The following is a 21,646-nucleotide window of genomic DNA, read 5'->3' as shown; positions in this document are numbered from 1 at the left end:
AGACTAGAGGGAAAGCATAAGGGCCTTACTCTTAAGCTGACCAAGAGGCTCTCTCGAATCCAGATCGATGCATTCCCACATAAAACTAAGTGTTATGGAATTCGGGATTACGTAGGAAAAACCACTGCAGACTGACACACGGACCAATACACGCCAACAGGATTACGGGGGCGAAATGGACGAGTTTCCATTAAAGAGGGTTTCAGCCTACTTAGGAGGGCCGTTTTTAAACTCGTCGCAGCTTCGATTATCGCTAATCCATCAGGAGCCGCCGAAATTATTTCATCTTTGCGTTAAGTCCATTACTCGCAAACAGGAATGTATTATTTATAAGGGAGGATTTCGTCGGGGGATCGATAAAAGTGTGGCGACTGTAAATTTGGAAATTGGATTACGTGAATTGCGCCAAATCAGGAAATTGAAACGTTTCCATGCATGAAAAATTATTTTGAAAGGTTTCACGGTAAATATTGCAGGGAAATATGTGAAGGTTTGCGCAATAAAAATTGTGGTGGAGGAGGAGGTGGTTTATCGGAGGAAATTGGAAAGGATTAAGCACGGGGGGAAAACAAAAATTTTTTAAAGTTGGTTCGGCGTAAAAAATAATTTTGGGAGTGGTATTTTTTACCACACTCTAGAGTTTTCAAATTATTTTCTTCATCGATTTAGTACAATCGCTTTTATTTCTTGTTATATTTTTAGAATTTTGAAGGTGATCCTTTTTATTTGCTCCTTCATAACTAAATTAAAAATTAAATTTTTTGTTCGAGACTGTCAGAATTTGAGAATTTTCTCCTATGTGAACGAATTTTGATAAATGTGACAACTTGTCAAAACGAAACGTCAAGTTAATTTTAAATATTTTAAGCGATTTGGAGCTTTTAAGGGGGTCGTCGAACAAAAAAACGTTGTATTCAACTCGTTCCTGTGTAAATTGGACTTTTTTTTACACTCGTGGGCCTTTAAAACGCTCGTTTCACTCGCGTTTTAATCTGGCCCACTCATACCAAAAAAAGCCCAATTTACACACGAACTCGTTAAATAAATAACTATTTTGGTACAAAATTGAACGATCGTAAAATCATAACCTATCATCATGTTGTATGACATTAATTATTTAATTTTTTGACACTTTGTTGACGTGGGCATAATCAGACAGGGAAAATTTTTTAATTTGTGACAATCTAACCAAATTTTGAAATGACATTGACGACCAGAATTTTTAGCTCGCGACAGTACTATTGCGGGCAAAAAAAGTGGGACATCAACGTCATTGTCTTGACTTTTAATGTGAAATAACCCTTATCTTATTTGAATTGATTGACGTTGTCATTAAGTATTGTAGGTTGTAGGGAATGATTGTAAGTAAGGACGTAGTGAAGATTTATTTAAGGCAAAGTCCCAATCAAAATCTATCTTTATCAAAAGGAGAGAGCATTTGGAAAAGGAAAATAGGAGTATAAAATAAATTTTTAAACTGTCATCTGGAATAGTGTCAAAAAAATGACAATAAAGCTTAAACTACATCGAATTTTTCAAAACTGACAGAAATTTGATGTCCCACTTTTTTTGCCCGCAATAGTACATACGATCAATATTTTCAATACATATTGCTTTTTATTGTTGAAGCTGTCTTTAGTTTTACAATTATTCTTAATAAACTAAGTAACAGAAACTGAAAATAGTTTCAAGATAATATTTAGTTTGCCCAAAAGGAGGGAAAAATTTCATGGGGCAGCTACGATTGGGCTGTGCCAAAGGTGGTGGCCGCCCTTGTTCAAAAAGTAATTTTGCAAATGAATCGAAAGTCGATTTTTTATTTTTTGTATTAAGGAATGTTTTGAAATTATTTTTTGCATATCGTAATGAAGTGGCACTTTTTTACACGAAAAATCGTAGTGAAAGTAGTACTTTTTTGCATCATTTTATTCCACTTCCTTGGAGATGATTGTCAAATCATACCTATTTTTTTTTTAATTTTTCATAAATCCTTTTAGACCAAATTTCTCAACTTACATCGATTTGCAAAAAAATAGTGTGTACAACACGTTACGAAAGTTTCTTTTTTTTCACTTATTTGTTTGATTGATTGATCAAACTGCAAATTCATGAAAAAAAGTATGACTTTCATAACCAGTTGTACAAATAACTATCTAACCATGGGTTAACTCAAATAAAACGGATTTCAGTAAGTTGCTAATTACGAAATCATTTCAATTACATATTACTAAGGATATCCTAAAGTACAGTGTTCGCCAAAGTTTGCAACAATCTGAATATGTATTTTTTTTTTCGAGTTGAGCTTTTCGAAAAAAAGTCGGACAGGTTAATTTAGCTTTTTTTTTTAAAGAATCGCTTTCCAATAATTTTCATTTTTCTGCTTCTCTTTGTTTCCATGCAATATTGTTATCTCCATTTCTTTAAATGCCCATCCCCCTTTTTTCCAAATTTATATAGATTATCAAATTCTGATTTATGCCAATGGAATCTTTGCACTGATGGTTTCTGAAATATCGATTTTTAAAGGTGAAACAGGGTAATAGTAAAATTCGAATTTCACTCCGAAATTACCACAAAAAATTCATTTTTCAATAAGAAAATAGTTTCCACATCACATAAGGTATTTTCGTATTAACAAACTAAAACAGCAAATGAAAAAGACGCCTTTTGCACTTTTTTTAAACTAAAACAATCGACTTCCAACGAAAGCAATCAAAGTAAGTGTTCAAGCAGATTTTCTTTTTGACTACATGCTAATAGTTTTTGGAACATTTTGGAAATTGCCCTCAATTTTTTATTCTCCAAAATTTGCATTATAGGAGAGGGTGTTTTTGAGTTTATTGGTTCACTTTTTTGATATCAAATTACTTTGCTGATATTGACACATCGAAATTCAGCCAGTGAGTATTATTTTCTTATTAAAGAATTGTTTGTACAAATTTCGATATAAAATTCCGATTTTACTGGCATCCTGTTTTACCTTAATACAATTCAAAGTTCATACATACGTACCACTGGGTAAAAATTGTAATTTGATATTTCACAGTCCATTTTAAAGCAAAAAAAAAACTCACAGAAAATCGATTGCCGAGATGCATATTTTAAGGGTAAAATTTTTTGTTCGTATTAAGCGACAATAGTTTTCACCATCCCTGTGCGAGGCACACCTGCTTGGTACGTCCCTAAGCTCCGGTTTGATTTCGAATAGTTATTATTTGGTAAAGTATGAAGAAAAGTTTTTAAACATATCAAGTAAAATTTTTGTCAATGTCCGATAATGTTATCGCACATACAATAAACGCACACGATAGCATTGTTTGCCAAGGCAAGTTTGTTTATTTTGATTACGAGAGTGGGCAGATGTGGTTAACATAATGTCAAGTTTTTATTGAAGAATAGTAGTTCAGCAGTGCAAATAGGAATCTGTATTTACAGAGTGATTCTGAAAGATGTTGAATAAATTGTGTTTTTTCAAGAAACTTCCAAAGTAATTTACACAGTTATCGATAACCCCTGCTTAATAACAAACTAAGGACTGCACTTTCTGTTTGACTTATTTTGATCCTTGTTTGTATTTTAAAATCCACCCTACTGTGACCCTCATAAAAAACTCTGGGGTGGTAAATCAGAACACCTGGTGGCTATCCTATATATCCCCACGTCTATGATATTCATATACATATCAGTTATTGTTCTCACTTGAATTGTATGTATTTAAGGCGTGCATCATTTTATTGAAACCACACATTTTGATCGTATTTGTTTAGATAGGATTAAAACATGTAGGTTCAAATTAAATTTTCAAATTGTAAAAATATTGGATACTATTTTCTCGTCTCTCAAGGCAATATGTAAACTTAAAGATATTTTTTTGTATATCGTAATGAAAGTGGCACTTTTTTACACGCAAAATCGTAGTGAGAGTAGTACTTTTTTGCATCATTTTATTCCATCTCCTTGGAGATGATTGTCAAAGCATTCCTATTTTTTTGTTGTAAATTTTCATAAATCCTTTTAGACCAAATTTCTCAATTTACATCCATATGCAAAAAAATAGTGTGTACAACACGTTATGAAAGTCTCTTTTTTTTCACTTATTTGCTTATTTGCTTATTTGCAAATTCGTGAAAAAAAGTATAACTTTAATAAGTAGTTGTACAAATAACTATTTTTTGATGTTGACATTCTGCTGGAATCAAATTTTCTTATAAAGAAGGGAGATAAAAACCAAAATTCAATCAGTTACAAATAGGAAGATCTCGATCTCGTTTCAAAGTTCTTACGAATTACCTCAACAGCAAAATTCCAGATTCAAAGAAGAAGAAGAAGTTCATAAAGTTTACAATATATGGAAAAAAGGATAGGATCAGGTGCACTCTCTCTCTTTCCCCCCACTCTCTCTATTTCTCTCTGCCTCTTTCTTTAATTGGCTTTCTACACGTTACTATAATTTGTGACTTTTTTACTGTTATAATAAACGACGAAATCCTAGATGCATTAGAAAAAGTGAATCAAGCAGTAAAGGCTACTTTCCATCTTCGAAGAGTATAAAATCATGCATAAAGGGAAGTTATGTCTATCAGCAATAAGACCAAAATAAAAAGTGTTCTTCGTATTCTTGAGTTTTACTAGTTCAAGTGTTGACATTGAACTAGTAATGGGAAAAATCACTCGTGAAGTTCGCTTTCGGTACAAGAAAGGATCAATAATGAGACCACTTCGAGAAGCTTCGTCGACAAGAAAACTATCTTTAAAGTACGAGTTAAGAGTGATTTTCAACATGGATTAAACGTGATTCCCTAACAAACTTTATTCTCCCAGGACAGTTTGACAGACACGTGCAAAACATCTTGGATCTAGTTATATTTCGTTTATACAGAATCATGTCAATATTTTATAAGATAATTCTCTCATGTATCTTTTGACTTACACAATCGGTGTGCAAATCTTAACATACTCGTATTTGAAAACACCTTGAGAGATCATTCTACTTCCTCAAACATGTCAGCAAATCGCTTAAAAAGTATAATGCATTCTTTGCTTCAGTTTCGTCAACTCTTCAAATCCTTTCAAAAATCATTTCGAATCATACAACCAATTATTCAAAACACTCTCAACAACATAAACATTAATTTTTTTCTTCTGTATAAGAATCAAAGCGTCGAGAGCTCTAAATGTGATAAAAACAAAACTTATTCTACATTCAACTCTTAACTTAACAAGTTTTAGTGTTTTATACATCGACATAACTCTCTCTTCATTTTAAAATGTGGGTGGACTTTTTAATCCTAATTTACTAACCTTGATGAAATATAAAATAATCGTTTATCTTATACATGCTCTTATTTGAAATTTTCCAATTTATAATGATTGGAGTTCCTAAATTTTGAAAAAGTATCAATATATGTTACTAAATTCAAAGTAAGGTTATGTTCTATTTTTATTTATTTTCTAATTATGGTATAAATATCTGCACAAATTAGTGTTTTTTCCTAACTGTAAAACACACCTTTACCTTTCAATTTAGCTAACAAGCTTTATTTGCCCTACGGGCTTTCTGATTCCTGTTTACAATTTACCTTTCAATTTAGGTTAAGGTAGCTGCGATTTACCGACCGGTGTTGTAAATTTCTGGGAGAGTGCGGTAGCACACACGGTTAATTTACTCTTTTTACAGTTACGTTAAAATTAAAGTGTTCATATGTTACTCTAATTTAGTGTAAAAAAACAAATTTACATGTATTATTTTTCCGATAAATGTTTTTTTTATTGACTAATAAATAATCATAATCATAATAGGGAAAATGCAATTTATCGGGTTGGCAGATCTGCATGTCATAAAAGTTTGACATTTGTTATTTCATAAAAATCTGCAAAAGTGCAAAATAAAACATTCGGTCAGAATACAAATGTCGTACGGTAGATATTTTACAGCGCTCCAACTAATCGGGACGAGACAAAGCCGAGTGCCTGAAACCTAGTCTTAGCGCTGTAAAATACCCCTACCGTGCTTCAATGTAAATAACTACAGCGTGATCAACAATGACTGAGTCTGTTGGCAATGAAACAATTGAAAAATATTGGTGTTTTTCTGTTTCATAATTGGCACTGACCGGATGTTTTAACTTGACACGACATTAAAAAAAAATTAGGTTATGTCGGGTATGTTTATGCTTAGTTTATGTTATTACAAAAATGACCCTTTGATGGTAAACGTCAAATTCGCCTGTCAACTCTGTCAAATCTGACAACCGGAAATGCGTTTAGATTACAGTGGTACCAAAATCATTCAAATTTTCATTGTTACCAACAGATTCAGTCATTCTTGATCACGTTGTATTACTTTATTAATTAATTTATCAACAAATAACTCTTCGAACCATTTTCAATAAATTTCTTTTAGGGTTTATTAAAATTTAGCAATGTCTGAATTATTTAAAGACGGTTGTTTTAAATACATATTTAAAAAAATATTTTCCAACTCAACAAAACAACAAATTAAGATTTTATCTTATAAATAACTACACTCTATTAAAGCTATTTAATAAAATCTGCTTTTTATTCAGTCCACAATTTTTGTGAGATAACTTAGATGATATGTTAATTTTTGGAAAATCATCACCTGACTTTTTAGTCCGATTTTTGTGTCTTCACGTATTATGAACTTGAATTATTCATGCATATTTATGTAAATATAGGTAAATGAGCGTTTTCCTGCATTTTTTATGGCCAGGTGCGTTCCGTTGGAATAAACAGAAAGATAACTTAACAAGTTTCCAAGCCCACGAGCGATTATAGTAAATTAATTTTCGGCATTTTTCTCGCAGCACCGGCTGCTTCTCGACGAGCTTTCTTAAAGCAGCCCCAAATTTTGTCCGAAGCTCACGTTTACAACAACAACTTTTTGACGCCGCAATCAACAATCGAGATTTAATCAGCACCGGTCTGCACCACAGGTACAGTTTATAAATGATTCAATAAAGCAATTTCGCGAACGTTATTAGTGTCCCAAATTAGATTAAAGAACCAATTTTCCGGCCTTGTGTCCCACTTGAATTATTAAGAACGCTATTTACGATCGCTTTCCATGTATTCAGCTCCCCTTTCTGCACGTCGAAAAAGATGATTAGGTACTCCATCGTTAAATAAATGACAGTCTGAAACTAGCAGATGTAAAAAATCATCATTCCTCCCGCCCCCGATTTAGCACAGCGTCGTTTCGCCGATAAATTCCTCCATTTTTGGAGGTTTTGTGCGGTCGAGTGAGGTGGCACGCCATCCAGTTTTATAGCGAGTTCCATTAAGGCCGTACCTAATGATACTTATAAACAACTAGTGCGGCAGCACTTACGCGAAAGTGAAACGTGCAGAAAACATCCGACATATTTTCTGTCGTTGTGCGTTTGATGCCTCATTTCGGCCAAACGAGCACTTTAATGCAATTTAAATCGACTCCGGCGTGACAAGAGTGCAACGATAATTCATCCGCTCTTGAACGTCCGGAATTTTTGATTTCGATAAAAGCCGGAAGGAAAAAACGTGATTTATACGTCTGCGTTTTGATACATCCCATTGTTAAGTTGTAGCAAGTGAATATCATCAGCGAGCAAGATTTATAACGAATAGCTCGTCAATGGAACCTCCAGTGTCGCCCCTTTTATAAAATTTATCCAAGTGGAAAAAGTGATAACGCCGAGGCGAGCCGAGTTATTAGAATTTGCTCTTGATTGATTTCCCAAAGTCTGTATTTTCTCGGCGACGTTATCACCGATGGAAAATAAAACCTTCGACAAATCCATTTAAATCCATAATTCCGGCACACTAACATAATAAATTCATTCGGCCCTTGGCGCCGCCAAATTTATTAGTCTCGTTAAGGGGATGTTGCGCCCCACTGTTTTCGAATAAACAACCGAAAGCGTTATTTAAAATGTAAATGCATACAGGGGATTCGAACCGTCCAATACACCGGAAAATGGACGTTTTTACACTAGATTTAATTCGGCTGCGCCCATGAAATATTGATAAGTTATGATTTCGAACGGTGTAGTTTGTTTCCACTTTCGGGGCTTATCACGCCGTTATGCTCCTACGCTGGATGTTTCCATTTAAATTAACTAATTATTCGATGCGTGTAATTGGTAAATAAAAAGCGTGGATGCCAATTAGGCGGAGTGTTTTTCTGGAATTAATACATTTATAGAAGTCTGCAGTGGGCAGGAGCGGATCCATCTCGCGTAATTGAGATGATATTTCTTTCGTAGGACACTCATAAATCACTGTTTTCAATCGGAACGTCCGGAAAACACAAAAGAAACGAATTTTCTTTGTCTCCCTGCAAATATTGTCCGCGATAGGAGCGGATTCCGATTCTTCCAGATGAAAACTTAGTTTTCAATTAGCAGTGCTTGGCATTTTGTGGATTTTTCTCAAATGAAATTCATTTTTTCGGGGTCCTCTTTGTTTCTGTAAGAATGAATTAGAATGAAGTACGTGCATTTCGTAGTAATTGCATTCTTAATTCTACTATCCCACCTCCACCCGGCGGCACGGCAATTTTGCCGGAGTACATACACTATTACGGATATTACTATCAAGTAATAGTGCAGTGCTTATCAACATAATTACCGGCGTCTCGCCTCCGCATTTTGACTTTGTTGTGTATTATGTTCTGTGTCAATGTTAAGGAACTTCCTCACGATGTGACATGAGTATAATAATATACCTTTTTGAATTTCAACTACCAATTTGTTATCTAAATCCAGAATTTTTAAATTTTTAAAAAGAGATTGCGGTACTATTCCCGTTGCTGAAATTACAAGTGGTAAAATCGAAATTTTTTCTAAACACCAAAGATTTCTCATAGCAACGGAGAGCTCTAAATATTTATTAATTTTTGTGTTATATGTCTGTGTTATATTATGTGAATTTGGAACAGCTATATCTAAAAGATATGCTTGCTTTTGTTGTTTATTTAAAATTATAATGTCTGGTCTGTTATGCTTAATATGAATGTCAGTTAAAATTGTTCTATCAAAATATAACTTGTAACTGTCATTTTCCAAACAACTTTCTGGTGTATAACTATAATGTGGTTGTGTATTCTTTAATAAATTGAGTTTAACAGCTAAATTCATGTGTATAATTTTAGCGAATATATCGTGACGTTTTTTATATTCGCTTTGAGCCAAAACGGTGCAAGAAGAAATGATGTGTTCAATGGTTTCCCCTTCAGTTCCGCAAATCCTACATTTATCAATTATCGATTGTAAACCGCATATGTGTTTTTTATAATTTCTTGTATTTATAACACGATCTTGTATTGCAAATATAAAACCCTCCGTCTCAGGATGAATATTTGATTTCTTAAGCCATGCATGAGAGGCCTGAATATTAACTTCTGGTTGTTCCAGTTCTTTAAAGTATCTCCCATGTAAAGACTTCTGTTTTATATTTGCAATTGTGTCAGGTATATTTGGCTTAACAATGTCTGAAATTATATTATCACTTAAATTTAAAGGTGTGTAGCCTTTATCGGCTGAAACCAAAGCATTGAAAAAGGTGTTATCACGAGCTCTATTGAGGAAATAATTTTTTAGTAAAGCAATTTGATTTTTTAGCAGTATTTCTAGATTTGAAAAACCCCTACCACCGTTTTCGCGTGGTAAATTAAATCTTTCAATAGCAGATTTAGGATGGTGTTTACTAAATTTGGTAAAAAGAACTCTAGTTTTAATGTTTATGTTCTGTAAATTAGTTTTGGACCATTTTATAACACCGAAAGAATAGGTCAGTAATGGAACAGCATATGTATTAACTGCTTTAATTAAATTATTACCGTTTAATTTTGATTTTAAAATAGATTTAATTCTTAAATAAAATTGCTTTTCTAAATTTTCTTTTATAATTGAGTGTTGAATATGATTTGTTTGATTAATACCTAAATATTTATAAAATTTTCCTTTATTTAAATTTTTAATGATTTCTCCTTCTTGAGTTATATATTCTAAATGTTCGTAATGACCGCGACATATTGATTGCATTTTACACTTATCAATACCAAAACTCATCCCAATATCATTTGAGAAATTTTCAGTTATTGTTAGTAAAGATAAAATGTGGTTCTTTTTCGATGCATAAAGTTTTATGTCATCCATATAAAGAAGGTGATTTAATTTGGATAGTGTGGTATTATTAAGTCTAATATTGAAACCATATCCAGTGCTATTTAATAGATTTGTCAAAGGATTAATGGCTAGACAAAACCATAAAGGACTTAAAGAATCTCCTTAATAAATTCCCCGTTTAATTTGAATAGGCTCGGATTTTAATTTAGTATTGTTTATTGATAAATTTAAAGTAGTTTTCCAAAATGTCATAACATGAGATAAAAAGTTAATCAAATCCAAATTAATTTTATAAATTTTAAGAATTTTAATTAACCATGAATGTGGTACTGAATCATAGGCTTTTTTGTAGTCTATGAATGCGGTATAAATATTTCTATTATTTTTTCGAGCTTGTTCCATTATTACCGTATGAGTTGTTCTTTACAACCAAAACACTCTTTAACACAACCTTTTTGTTCTTCATTAAGTATATTTAATTTTTGACAATGGTCGTAAATTATTACTTTAATGCAAGATGTCATAATTTTATAAATTGTAGGTAGACATGTGATTGGCCTATATTTTGATGGATTTTTAGTATCGGAATCTTTTGGTTTCAGATATGTTATACCATGGGCCAAAAACTCTGGAAATGTGTTAGGTTCCCTAATAAATCCGTTAAAGTGATCAAGTAAGCATTTATGAATACAAGTAAATTTTTTTAACCAAAAGTTATGAATTTGGTCACCTCCAGGGGATTTCCAATTATGTGAACTATTAATATTTTCAACTAAAATTTCATGGCTAATTTGAATATGATGTCGATTATTACTATCTGGTATATCATTTTCTAAATGAGGAATCCATTCTGCCTGATTATTAAATTGAACTTCATTTGACCATATGTTTGACCAGAATTCTTTAATTTCGTTTATATTTGGTGTACCATTATTAGTTTGAGTTTTATTATCTGTTAAATTTTTGTAAAACAACTTCTCATTATTTCTAAATAGTTTGTTTTCAAATTTCCGTTGTTTATTATTTTTATATCTTTTGAGTCGTTTAGAATAAATATTTAACTTCTGTAATAAAGTGTCTTTGATTTCTATTAATGTTTTATTATATTCATTATATTTTAAACAATGTATTCGGTTGTTATTTAAAATGGATTGAATACAATTATTTAGATGATTAGAATTTATACCCTTTAAATATTGAGTTATTCTACCTAAATCTCGTCTGATATTGTTAATGCGTTTATTTAGTCTTCGTTCCCATTTTGGTAATTCTTTAGCTTTTATATTATTTGTCTGGTCAATTTCTTTTGAACCATTTAATCTGATAATTCTTAAAGCTCCACTATATATAATACTGTGTAATTTTTTAAAACTTATTATTTATTTATTTTAATTATTAATTAAACTTGAAATGAACAAATAAACCGCACCTGTCGTGATAATAAATAGCTGTATGCAGGAGTGCCACTAAAGGAATTATTTCCTCTTTCTATTCAAGGCAAAGGATCTAAGGCTCCTTATATCATCTGTTTTTACACTTTCTTTGTTTTTTTTATTCTAACTTTGTTAATTCTTATGACCACATAACATGTTTATATTCTATCTATGATGATAGTACTGTTTTTGTCAATATCGGAGAATACAATAACAGTTTATGAACACGATGTATTCACAGATAAAGGTAAATGTGGTTTCACATTCGGTGTTCAATTTTGGTTGTAATTTCCCCCCCATTGATTTTTTGTATATTATTTTTGTTCGTTTCTGGGTCAGTTTTAGTTGGGGAAGTAAATTAAGTTTATCAGTGTTAAGCAAGTACATTTTTACATACTTTCTACACTACTTGGACTAAGAAATTATAAATTATTGTTAAGGAAAAATGAAATCCAGAAAACCACTGGAGGAAACTGAAAATGAAAACAAAAACTCACCGAATTCTTAAAAGTTAAAATTAAAATATTCTGCAAAACCAAGAAACCGTTACCCATTAAGACTGTTTAGCAGTTCTACAAGTAGAAGGCACTACTGTTAATTTCTTATACAATTTTATGGAAAAATAATTAGTAGTTTCTCCGCAACGAAAGGCTCTTGAAATGTTCAATCTATATATATAAAACGAATGTCTGTTTGTTTGTATATTTTGTATGCAAATCTACAGTTTTACTCCGATCTTGATGAAATTTTGTACACTTGATCTTCAAAACAAGAAGAAAATTACTGTGTACTTTAATTTTACAAAAACCAACCCCTACTACCATTTTCAACCCTGTTAAGAAAAAAAGACAGTTTTTTCGAGTTGGAAATACCCTCACCTTCGCCGCTTCACCACTATTTCATCCTCTGAGTATATTGTCACCTTCGCCGCTTGACACCCACAAAAATAATGAACTGAAAATAAAAGTGTTATGTTGGCGTATTTTCATGAATTGGTAAATGATCACTGATCATAGTGTTACTTTCTTATCGTATTGATCTTTTTGTTTATATAGTCGAAGAAAAAAGTAGTCTACAGTAAAGTTTTAATTATTCTTCGTAAAAAGACAAACTTCATATTGAAATTACTGCGTCTATCACAATACATGAAAGTAGAAACATAATTTTAAAACATTCTGAAATTTGCGGGCGAAGCCGCGGGTAAAACCTAGTTGATAATAATTCAGTTGCTCTTATGTCATTCTTGGAATTATCCGGTATTTAATATAGAATAAGAATTAATTTCATCAAGGGTATAGCTGATAAAACAATACATGAGTAACGAAATATCAAGAAATTTGAGGATTTGCTGAACTTTATTGCTCTTCGTTGAGTTCTTGAAGAAGACCTTGAATTTAAAATCATGTTTATCTTTAATTTTTCATGTAGAGAAACTTTGTTGGTTAAAGATCAATCGGCTTCTACATCGATGTTAATAATAGAAGTTTGGGCCAGGTGAATTATAATTATAAATTGAAAATAGTCCCCAAATGGAACCTTGAGGAGCGTCATGTAGATTTTTTTTCAAAAGGGGCACTATCAATGTTAGTTATCAAAAAACTTATTAATAGCGATGAAAGTATTGTCTTAGAATGTTTATAATTAAGATTACAAAAAAATAATAAAGATTTTTTTCTAAATACATAGATAAACTTTTATGTTATCCGACTTGATCCTTAAAAAAATGTGTGATAACTATCGGGTGTTTATTTTAATTGCTGATCAAAGTTGGCGTTGAAGAGTCGATTGTGAACGCACCACTCGTGTAAAAACGTAAGATAAACATCCGATCCGTAATCCGTAGTGCGTTCACAATCCACTCTTCAATGTCAACTTTGACCGGAAATTTAAATGAACACCCGATACCTTGAGATGTTTTGGAAATGTGGAATTATTAGCAAACTTCTTATATCACTTTATCACTGATCTATTTTATTGTTTTTATGGCATACCCTTAATTATATTGCCACCATTCAATTTTTTTTTTGTATACATACTTTGTTATTGTATCTTTCTTTTTATTTTCTTTTATTTGGATGTTTTATTAGTATTCTAATTTATTTTTAGTACTTTACTCTTCAAAATGTGTAATTCCTCTCTCTTGACCACAGTTGTCAGTCGTACTGCAATGATTTGGATTTCCTGCTCTATTATCTCTTCTGTGAGTCTCTGTTTTTTATTTCTTGAGGACACGTAATACCGTATTCAATTCAAGAAAACTGTCAGCAATACCTATTTCTTATAATTTTTCGCAAGATAACTAGCTTTATTGCTGCAACAATATCACAACGTATTGGACAGACATACATTATGTATAAGTACAGTGAATTCCGGTCAATTGGGACACAGTTAACTGGCTGGTTCTATTTTCTGAATTAACATACAAAGAGCTAACGAAAGTTTCCTAAACGCTAAATTATTAATTGAGATAAATGTACGACAATTGGCAGCATTTTGTCCTAAAGAAATAAAAATAAAAATTCCACAATTCAATTAACCCAAAATTCATTATTTTTCCTTCTGTTGCATCTAATTTTAATAGTGATGCAACAGACTGCATACAAAATTGATTTGATTCCACTCTTAGCCATTTCTTCCTTTTATTTGCAGTTTTAAAATGTATTTTTCTTCTGTTTTGTTACATTTCCAAGGTTTTGTTTGTTGCGTTGATGTTAATAATTTTAAATTTTCTTTCAGTAATATCTTTTATACTAGGTACAATGTTCTTGTTTGCTCGTTTGCTTTACAGAATCTTTTGCTGCTTTTATATGTACAGAAGTAACGTAATAATAGTAGATTGTGTTATTAGGATTAAAAGTGATAGTTTTTTTGACGGGTAATTTGTTTGCATAGCTAGGCGAAACGTACCGTAGCCGAACTACTGCAATCATTTCAAGTCAAAAAAGTCACTTTTAATCCGAATGACACATACTATTTTTTCTCCAATCAAGTAAAGGATCCATATCATGAAAAGCACGAAACTCATAGGTACATTTAAAATTTTGAAGTGAACGTTTTGTTGAAATATTCTTGTAACCAAGGAGACAGTTTTGACTTTTTTGTTTACATATTTAGTTGTTTTCTTCAAATCAACGAAGTGTTAAACTACTACATAGTTGGAAGTAAAACTTTTTAAGCCTAGGATTAAAAGTACAGTTACAAAAACATCAATTTTAGTGACAGAAAACGGTATTAAAAGTAACCTCTTTTAAGACGGTTGGAGAAAAATAATTTTCTTCTGTTTCTAGGATAATTTCATTGGACGACTTTCTCGTTGATTGATTTCATTGTTTTGACTCCGTTCTACTTATACATTTCTTTTCAGGGATGTTTTTTATTTTTTCTTTTCTTCAATTTACATCTATTTTTAAACTTACTTCATATCTGCTATACTTTTTTCCTACATCGCGTAGTCTATTTTTTCAGGTTTTATTAATATATTTTGATTGCCTTGCCTGAAAAAATCTAGGAAAAGTATCACGATATTATTTGGTATTATTATAATGGGAAGCACGGCATCGAGGTCGGATTTATTTATCAATATTAATAATATCCTTCTCATTATTATTACGTGGCATTGTAGAGATAGATAGTTTTTTTCTGGAACATGCTAAAGTCTTGTTTACGTCGAATTTGTCAGTTATTTAAAATTTCCAATATCTCTAAAGGCTACTAGATTTTAATCTTTAGCAGACACAGTGTATACTTTATGTAATATTTATTACAAAAATACATTTTATAATTGATGCAGCTGTAAATGTTTCTTTTTTCTATTTTTGAAAATAACACCCTGCCAATTAACTCTTTATGTACATATATCAGTTGATTTTGATGGAAATGATTTCAAAAGTATTACCACAATAACACCAAACACCTGCTTGTTATTACAATAGGACAAACAATTTATGAAACGGGATTTTTGGCAGTTGGTGGATAAGAACAGGTGTGTGGTTCATTCAATGACCTGCACTTAAAGCTGAAATTTATAGAGATACAAAAGCCTGGATGAGTTACAAAACCATGATTGTAGCATTAGTCATAACATCACTATTATTTGCGGAGAACTTATTTTAGGATCCAGAGAGTCTAATTTTCTTTATGACAACACATCTGATGCATGTTTTTCAAATAATTCATCGTTTTGACTTATTTTTGTTTGTAAACAGGGAACCATTGAATTTAAAGCAAATTTGGGTCGATGGAGCATTCACTTTCTTTCAACCTTCATTGAGTTCCGTCTATCGACGCTTCCTCCATCTAAACCAAATTAATTTTATATGGTTTCCGCTAATAAATTTGAACGTGATGTCGCATCCATCGATCGACTCGACCTGTACAGCAAAAAGAAAACGGCATTAATTTTTAAGCTGCTTTATTGGCATCGAAAGCTCCATTGAGAATGGTTCAATGGAAGCAAAGAGAAATCGTGTCATTGTTCCACTCGAGCTTTTAACGCAATCAAATATTGTTTCAACTGGCTTTTTGTTGCAGAAATCACTCGAAGACCGAATACAAGAACTCGAAATAGCGCTGGAAGTAGTGCAGAAAAACGAACTCCGCGACAAACAAACAATTGCCAAGTTGCAGAAGCAGCTAGCGAGGGTGAGTTTCCGGACGAAATTACTGTCCAATTGTGTGAATTAAGCGTGGAGTTTTTTGTTATTCTTGAATTTCGTCGAGGGTCGTGGCTGTATGTCAAATTCGGGGCGGAAGGACAGATGACTACCCTTCCGATTGTACTAGTCACTTCTAAAAAATGTTCTCTGCCGATAACAAAGTAGTTTTTCTTTTGGGAAGTCGCAGCGGTTCCAACTTTTCATTGTTATCACTCTCCATAAAAAACAACATCTCGAATTAAGTATATTGCGAAAAAGGGTAGACTGTTGGCGCCATTGCACCAACAACACGGCCCCGTTCGGTGGGAACTTGACTAATTTAAACGTTTGTGTGGAAATAAATTAATGTCTTTTATTAGGAAGAGCCAGCGAAGTGCTTTGTAAAGAAATTGCCAGATCAACCGCCGATATAATTATTATTTTCGTTAGATGTGCGGCCATTAATCAAGCCAAATTCGCTCGGGCTTGTGAAATATGGTTACGCTGATGGCTATTTTTGAATTGGAACATCAAAGCTGGATACCGATTCCAGAGTTTCGGGTTTCTTTGCTGTCTCAAATATGAATACCGCAATTTGTATTGAGGAGCAACGAATTATTTTAGATCACGGACTCGTCCTCAGGATTCCGTCCCGACCATGTGAACTGTCTCTAACAGGATTTGGACCAGATGGGAAGTTTCACTACTAGATTATCTATTTTATTCTCGCTTTTCGTACCGGTTTTCGGCTTTTTTTCCATAATATCCAGTAAGCAAACTCGTGATAAATTCTTTAACAGAAACGATGATGCAATGGAACCGCAAAATGAGATTATTGTAGCAAAAATAGTAGATTTTAATTATTAATTAATTTAATTATTCAATTAATTTAATTTTTTATTACATGGATAAAGTCACCAGAATAAATTAGATTGTATTGTTGTGCAACCGTACGCGAAACTCGTACTTAAAACAGGCCGCGAAATCCAATTTCGCGGCCGTTGCTTTTAACGACGGCCGTTAAAATAAAGTTAGATTTGATTTTCGGTACAGAAAAAATATTGTGTACACCTTGGTCGCGAAATCCCTTAACGTCCTCGAGATTGTTTGCCTCGGCCGCGAGCGGCCTCGGCGCCAATTTTTCTCTCGGTACGTTAAAGAATCATTTCGCGGCCTTGATATACAAATAACTGTTTTGAACCTCCGCATCTCTATAATTCATCTAACAAGGGTTGAATTCTACAGTGAGAGAGTCAACCCTGCGGGGTCTTATGTGTAAATAATGTGTTCATCAATTTGAGGAGGAAGGACGCACTTTTGGCGTTAGATCTTCTTACATTGTCAGAGAGGCAGTGTATGTGATAAAGATTAATGTTTGATCGGTGTTATGGATATTAAAGGGGAGGACAGTTTTATGTGAGTCAGCGCCTGTTACAAATAATTTTCTCTCGGTATCTTTTATTAATAACCGAGAACAAAGATCAATTCTTCCAATGAATTACTTCCCGCCTTGCAGTTATTGATCCTGCGGGCGTCCATCTGACCTACACGAAAGTGGCAGCGAAGCGAAGAGTGTCCTGTTTATTTCTTCTAATTCGTTTGGCGAAAAGGTCCCCCGACTTAAATAAAGATCGAGTGGCTCTCCTCAACTTCGCGTTCGATTCGTGAGAGTCGTAACAATATCGTAAGACGCAGGAGGTTGTTAAAGTGATTTAGTTTGGATGTGGTGTCGGTTACACGACCTGTAAAAACCGCCACGACAATGCCGCCCCGTTCACATTTATCTTATTAGAGGGAGTTTGTTTCCATCGGATTCTGCTCGATTGATTCCGCGTACGGGGTTCTCCGGAATAAATTCCGGTCGCGTCGTACATCCTAAAAGACGGAGCCGTCATCGAATCGGCGATGTCTTCCTCAAAGCCTCCACAAATATCAGATTTAAACGTAATCTTGTTCATGCAAGGCGCTGTTGGCAAACACAACCCAATAAAAAGTCTCGTACACATAAATCTGGACGAGGATGATATTGGTAGAGTGAGTGTTTGCGCGATGCTGCCGTGGAATTCGACAACAGCCGAAATTGGAGGAGTTATCTTTCTCCCATGCCAACAGGAAGGAGCACGATCGATAGTGGCATCGCTTCGTTGTCTTAATTCATCATCAAAAGTCTCCTGCAGGAAATTCACCGAACGGGAAGCTGAACGTTAAAAAATGGACAGGAACTAATCGACGGATGTCGGAGCGGGATTGGTCAGATGGTCTGAAAATATCTCCTGGAATACAGGTTTTAACTTTTGTTTGGTCCGTTGTGGGAAATACTTGAGATTATGTCGATGATGTCCTTCATGGTTTACGTTTCAAAATAAATCCCTAATAAATTCTTTCTTTCAAACAAGTTGTTTGAAGGCATCTGCACAATGCGACGTACACATGTCGACAGCAAAAAAAGAGAAAAATCGGCTTGAAACAAGTTATATCTAAAGGTGTGTCGTCCATGGTCGTGTCATAGGTTTTAATTCTCTCAATTGTGCTTCAGGAGTTGTTCGTCTTATTGTAGTAAGATGTTCCAAGCATGCGCTAAGCTTGAATGAACCAACTGTTGACGATCCACCTATTATTTTTTTACGTTTATTTACTGGAGACAATATGACAATAATGATCACTGCACAAGGACTATGAAAGCAATGTCTGTCGCGGCAAGTGACCTGACCTGATGCATTTCGTTTTCAATGGCATCGGACATACTTGAGATATCGCTAAATATAACAAAAATTATGAAAACGTGAATAGCAAACGATTACAACTTACAACTGTTTACTTTTTAACACTGAACGACCATCTTGCTTGCGTTATTTCTGATTTTGATATCACATCTGACAGCATGGACACGCCCACAACGAACGACTCGTTAGATACGACAGTGGGTGAAATATTGGATAATAATTTCGTTATTTCTCTGTTTTGGAGACTTTATTTTAATAGGAATAATTTAGTTATTATTAAATATTTGTTGTAATTGATACATAAATCGTGACAAATGCTTCAAATTACCTTACATTTGACTCGGTCGAACAACCTATGGACACTTCTACTCCTAAGACTTGAAAGGCTTGAAGTACTTCTACTCCGCTCAAAAAAATGACACTTTAACCGCCTCTGTGGAGAAGATAAAGAATTTTTACCAACGTCCAACGTTCTTTTAATTCTGAAAAACAAATCCTCGGATTTCTCTTGTGTGTTTACAACCACTTTCTATTTAATTATGACGTACTAAAATATACTTGCCACGTGCAAAAATACATCTCTCTTTACGTCCTAAACGTAAGAGGATTAAACTTTTTTAATCGGCTACGAAATTTAATTATATAGCGGTGGATGTAATAAAAAAGTTATTGGCAATTAAAAAATGGATAAAATTTCATATTTTTTATCATGTCTTAAAGTTAATTAAACTTATTCCGCAGGTTTTTAATAAATTTAAAGCTGTCTTAAGCTGGCGGACTGAATTTGCGCGCACGGACAACGTGAGTGCCCATAAATACTCTTCTGTGAGTGTTTTCCTTTTTAATTCGACATTCGCATCCGGCATCATGTGTGATCACGGCGCTTGAGTCTTGTGTACCCAAATCAGTGCCAGGACCAGTTAACTAATTTAAGCGCAAAAAGGAAATTTTTTTCCAAACAAGCGCAGCTTTGGTCTTGTTAGATCTAATGAGTAGGGTTGGACACGCTGAAAGCTCTGCTATGAAAGTTCATTAAATTCTCTATCTGTTATATCAGAAACTACCTTTTAAAGTGCTTTGTATTTTATACTTTTGAAAGTACTCTTAAAGAGAAATTACGTAAAAATTTATTCAAATTGTGAAATATGTTTATTTGTTCGTCCATAAATTTTTGTAAAGAAAACGGATTTCGCCCAGATGAAGCCTTGATCGTGATGGAAACCCTTGGCCCAGTTCTCCACCCCTCGATTTTTCCTTCTGTTTACCGCTCGATTTGGCCCCGAAAACATCTTGGATGTGATGGTCTCGAGTGTCACTCTTCTTATTTTCATCCATAACAATCCATTATGTTAGGTATCTGTTGTAGGGCGCCGATCACTGTGGATGATGTATATTCATGATGCGGCGGCTGAAGAAGCGGTGAACTCGGCGCCGCCGGGTCACGACACAGGCGTCGCGACGCTCTGCAGGGAAACGTACGATACTACGGCTCGTGTAAGGTTAATGCCGTTCGTACGTGCATTTCCGAAAGGAAAAGTTGCTTTCATTCAATAACGCCAGACGTCTCACCGCGCCGATGATTAAATTGCATCTTGGGCGAGCGCAACAGTCGATTAAAATCAAATAGTGATGGGGTTGGGTTTGCAGTGGGGATCGTAAATTGCAATTCGGGTAATGTTTGTTTTTGAATTATGCATGGAAAGTTTTTTAGTCGGACTGCAGACGAAGTGGTCTGTGCGCTTTGCTATTAGATCAATGGACAAACTATGTAAAATTCAGTGTTGTCGTGCACTGTGAAATCAATAAAATGGAGCTTTAGAGATTTTCACTTCAAGTACCACGTTGGTCTTTGATGGCTACTGAGCTTTCAGAAGAGCTGTAAACCGTGATGCGCCATTTTCATAAAAAATGTTTTTTAAATTTAATTTTCGCCCAGTTACACATATGCACCACCCAACAAAGGAAAAGCTTCAGAAGTTTTCTTAGATTTTCCAATTTTTTTAAATCTTTGTGTGGATTTATAGTCTCACCTAGAGATCTGTCTGATAGTTTTTTTTTAATAACTTCCATTAGGAAAATAATGGAATCAAATGACATTTTTATGTATTATTTTTGTTAACAGCAAATTTTTTAAACCCCATCGTTTTTTTTACTTTATAAGTGTTTATTCTGATGAATCATCGATCGATAATTTATAATGTAGGGCGTTTCTCGGTATATTAAAGAATGAATAATGAGTAGTAAACCTCGCTTTAGGCAGAAACCTGAAACCCTCCCTGTATTATTCAAGCACTCTGAACCTTTTTATTTTACGAAGTAGTATCAAAAAATTAGGGAGATTTTTTATAACCTAAAATGAATCCAATTAATCTGTTCTAATGTTTTATTTTTTTATGATGTAAAAAAACAAATTTGCCTTCTTCCTGTGTTTTTATGTTCAATTTAATGAATTATGATTTAGCTTTAAACACGAGGCTTGCGTCATAAAAAAGTAAGTAGCAAGTCTATTACATTACACCGTCTTTTTGTTTTTCAAATTGGTATTTAAAGATTGTGGAAAAATTGGTCTTTGATGAACCCGAAAATTAATTCCATTGAATATTTGGAAAAAAAAAATTCAATCATTGTTTTATATCGCGCGTTCAAATGGAATCCTGGGCTGAGTAGGCGCTGGAAAAATTAAACCGTTTAGAACAAAGTTTAAATTTCCCGCCGTTCGATTGAACATG

General features: G+C 33.5%; 1 protein-coding gene across 4 annotated transcripts in view; it reads left to right on the top strand.

Moving 5' to 3' along the window:
- Positions 1-21,646, top strand: part of LOC138127240 (uncharacterized) — a 139,012-nt gene that overhangs the window by 48,320 nt on the left and 69,046 nt on the right. For 3 of the 4 annotated variants that reach the window (XM_069043152.1, XM_069043155.1, XM_069043154.1), the window contains exon 3: positions 16,091-16,201. The exons of the other annotated variant lie outside the window; for it this stretch is intronic. In XM_069043152.1, coding sequence (XP_068899253.1) covers positions 16,091-16,201 — 111 coding nt within the window. The remainder of the gene's footprint in view (positions 1-16,090; positions 16,202-21,646) is intronic. 4 annotated transcript variants of the gene reach the window in all.

The sequence above is a fragment of the Tenebrio molitor genome, chromosome 3, assembly GCF_963966145.1.
Source record: "Tenebrio molitor chromosome 3, icTenMoli1.1, whole genome shotgun sequence".
NCBI classification, from domain to species: Eukaryota; Metazoa; Arthropoda; class Insecta; order Coleoptera; family Tenebrionidae; genus Tenebrio; species Tenebrio molitor.
Note: the sequence above shows the minus strand (reverse complement) of the source record. Positions and strands in the feature narration are given on the sequence as shown.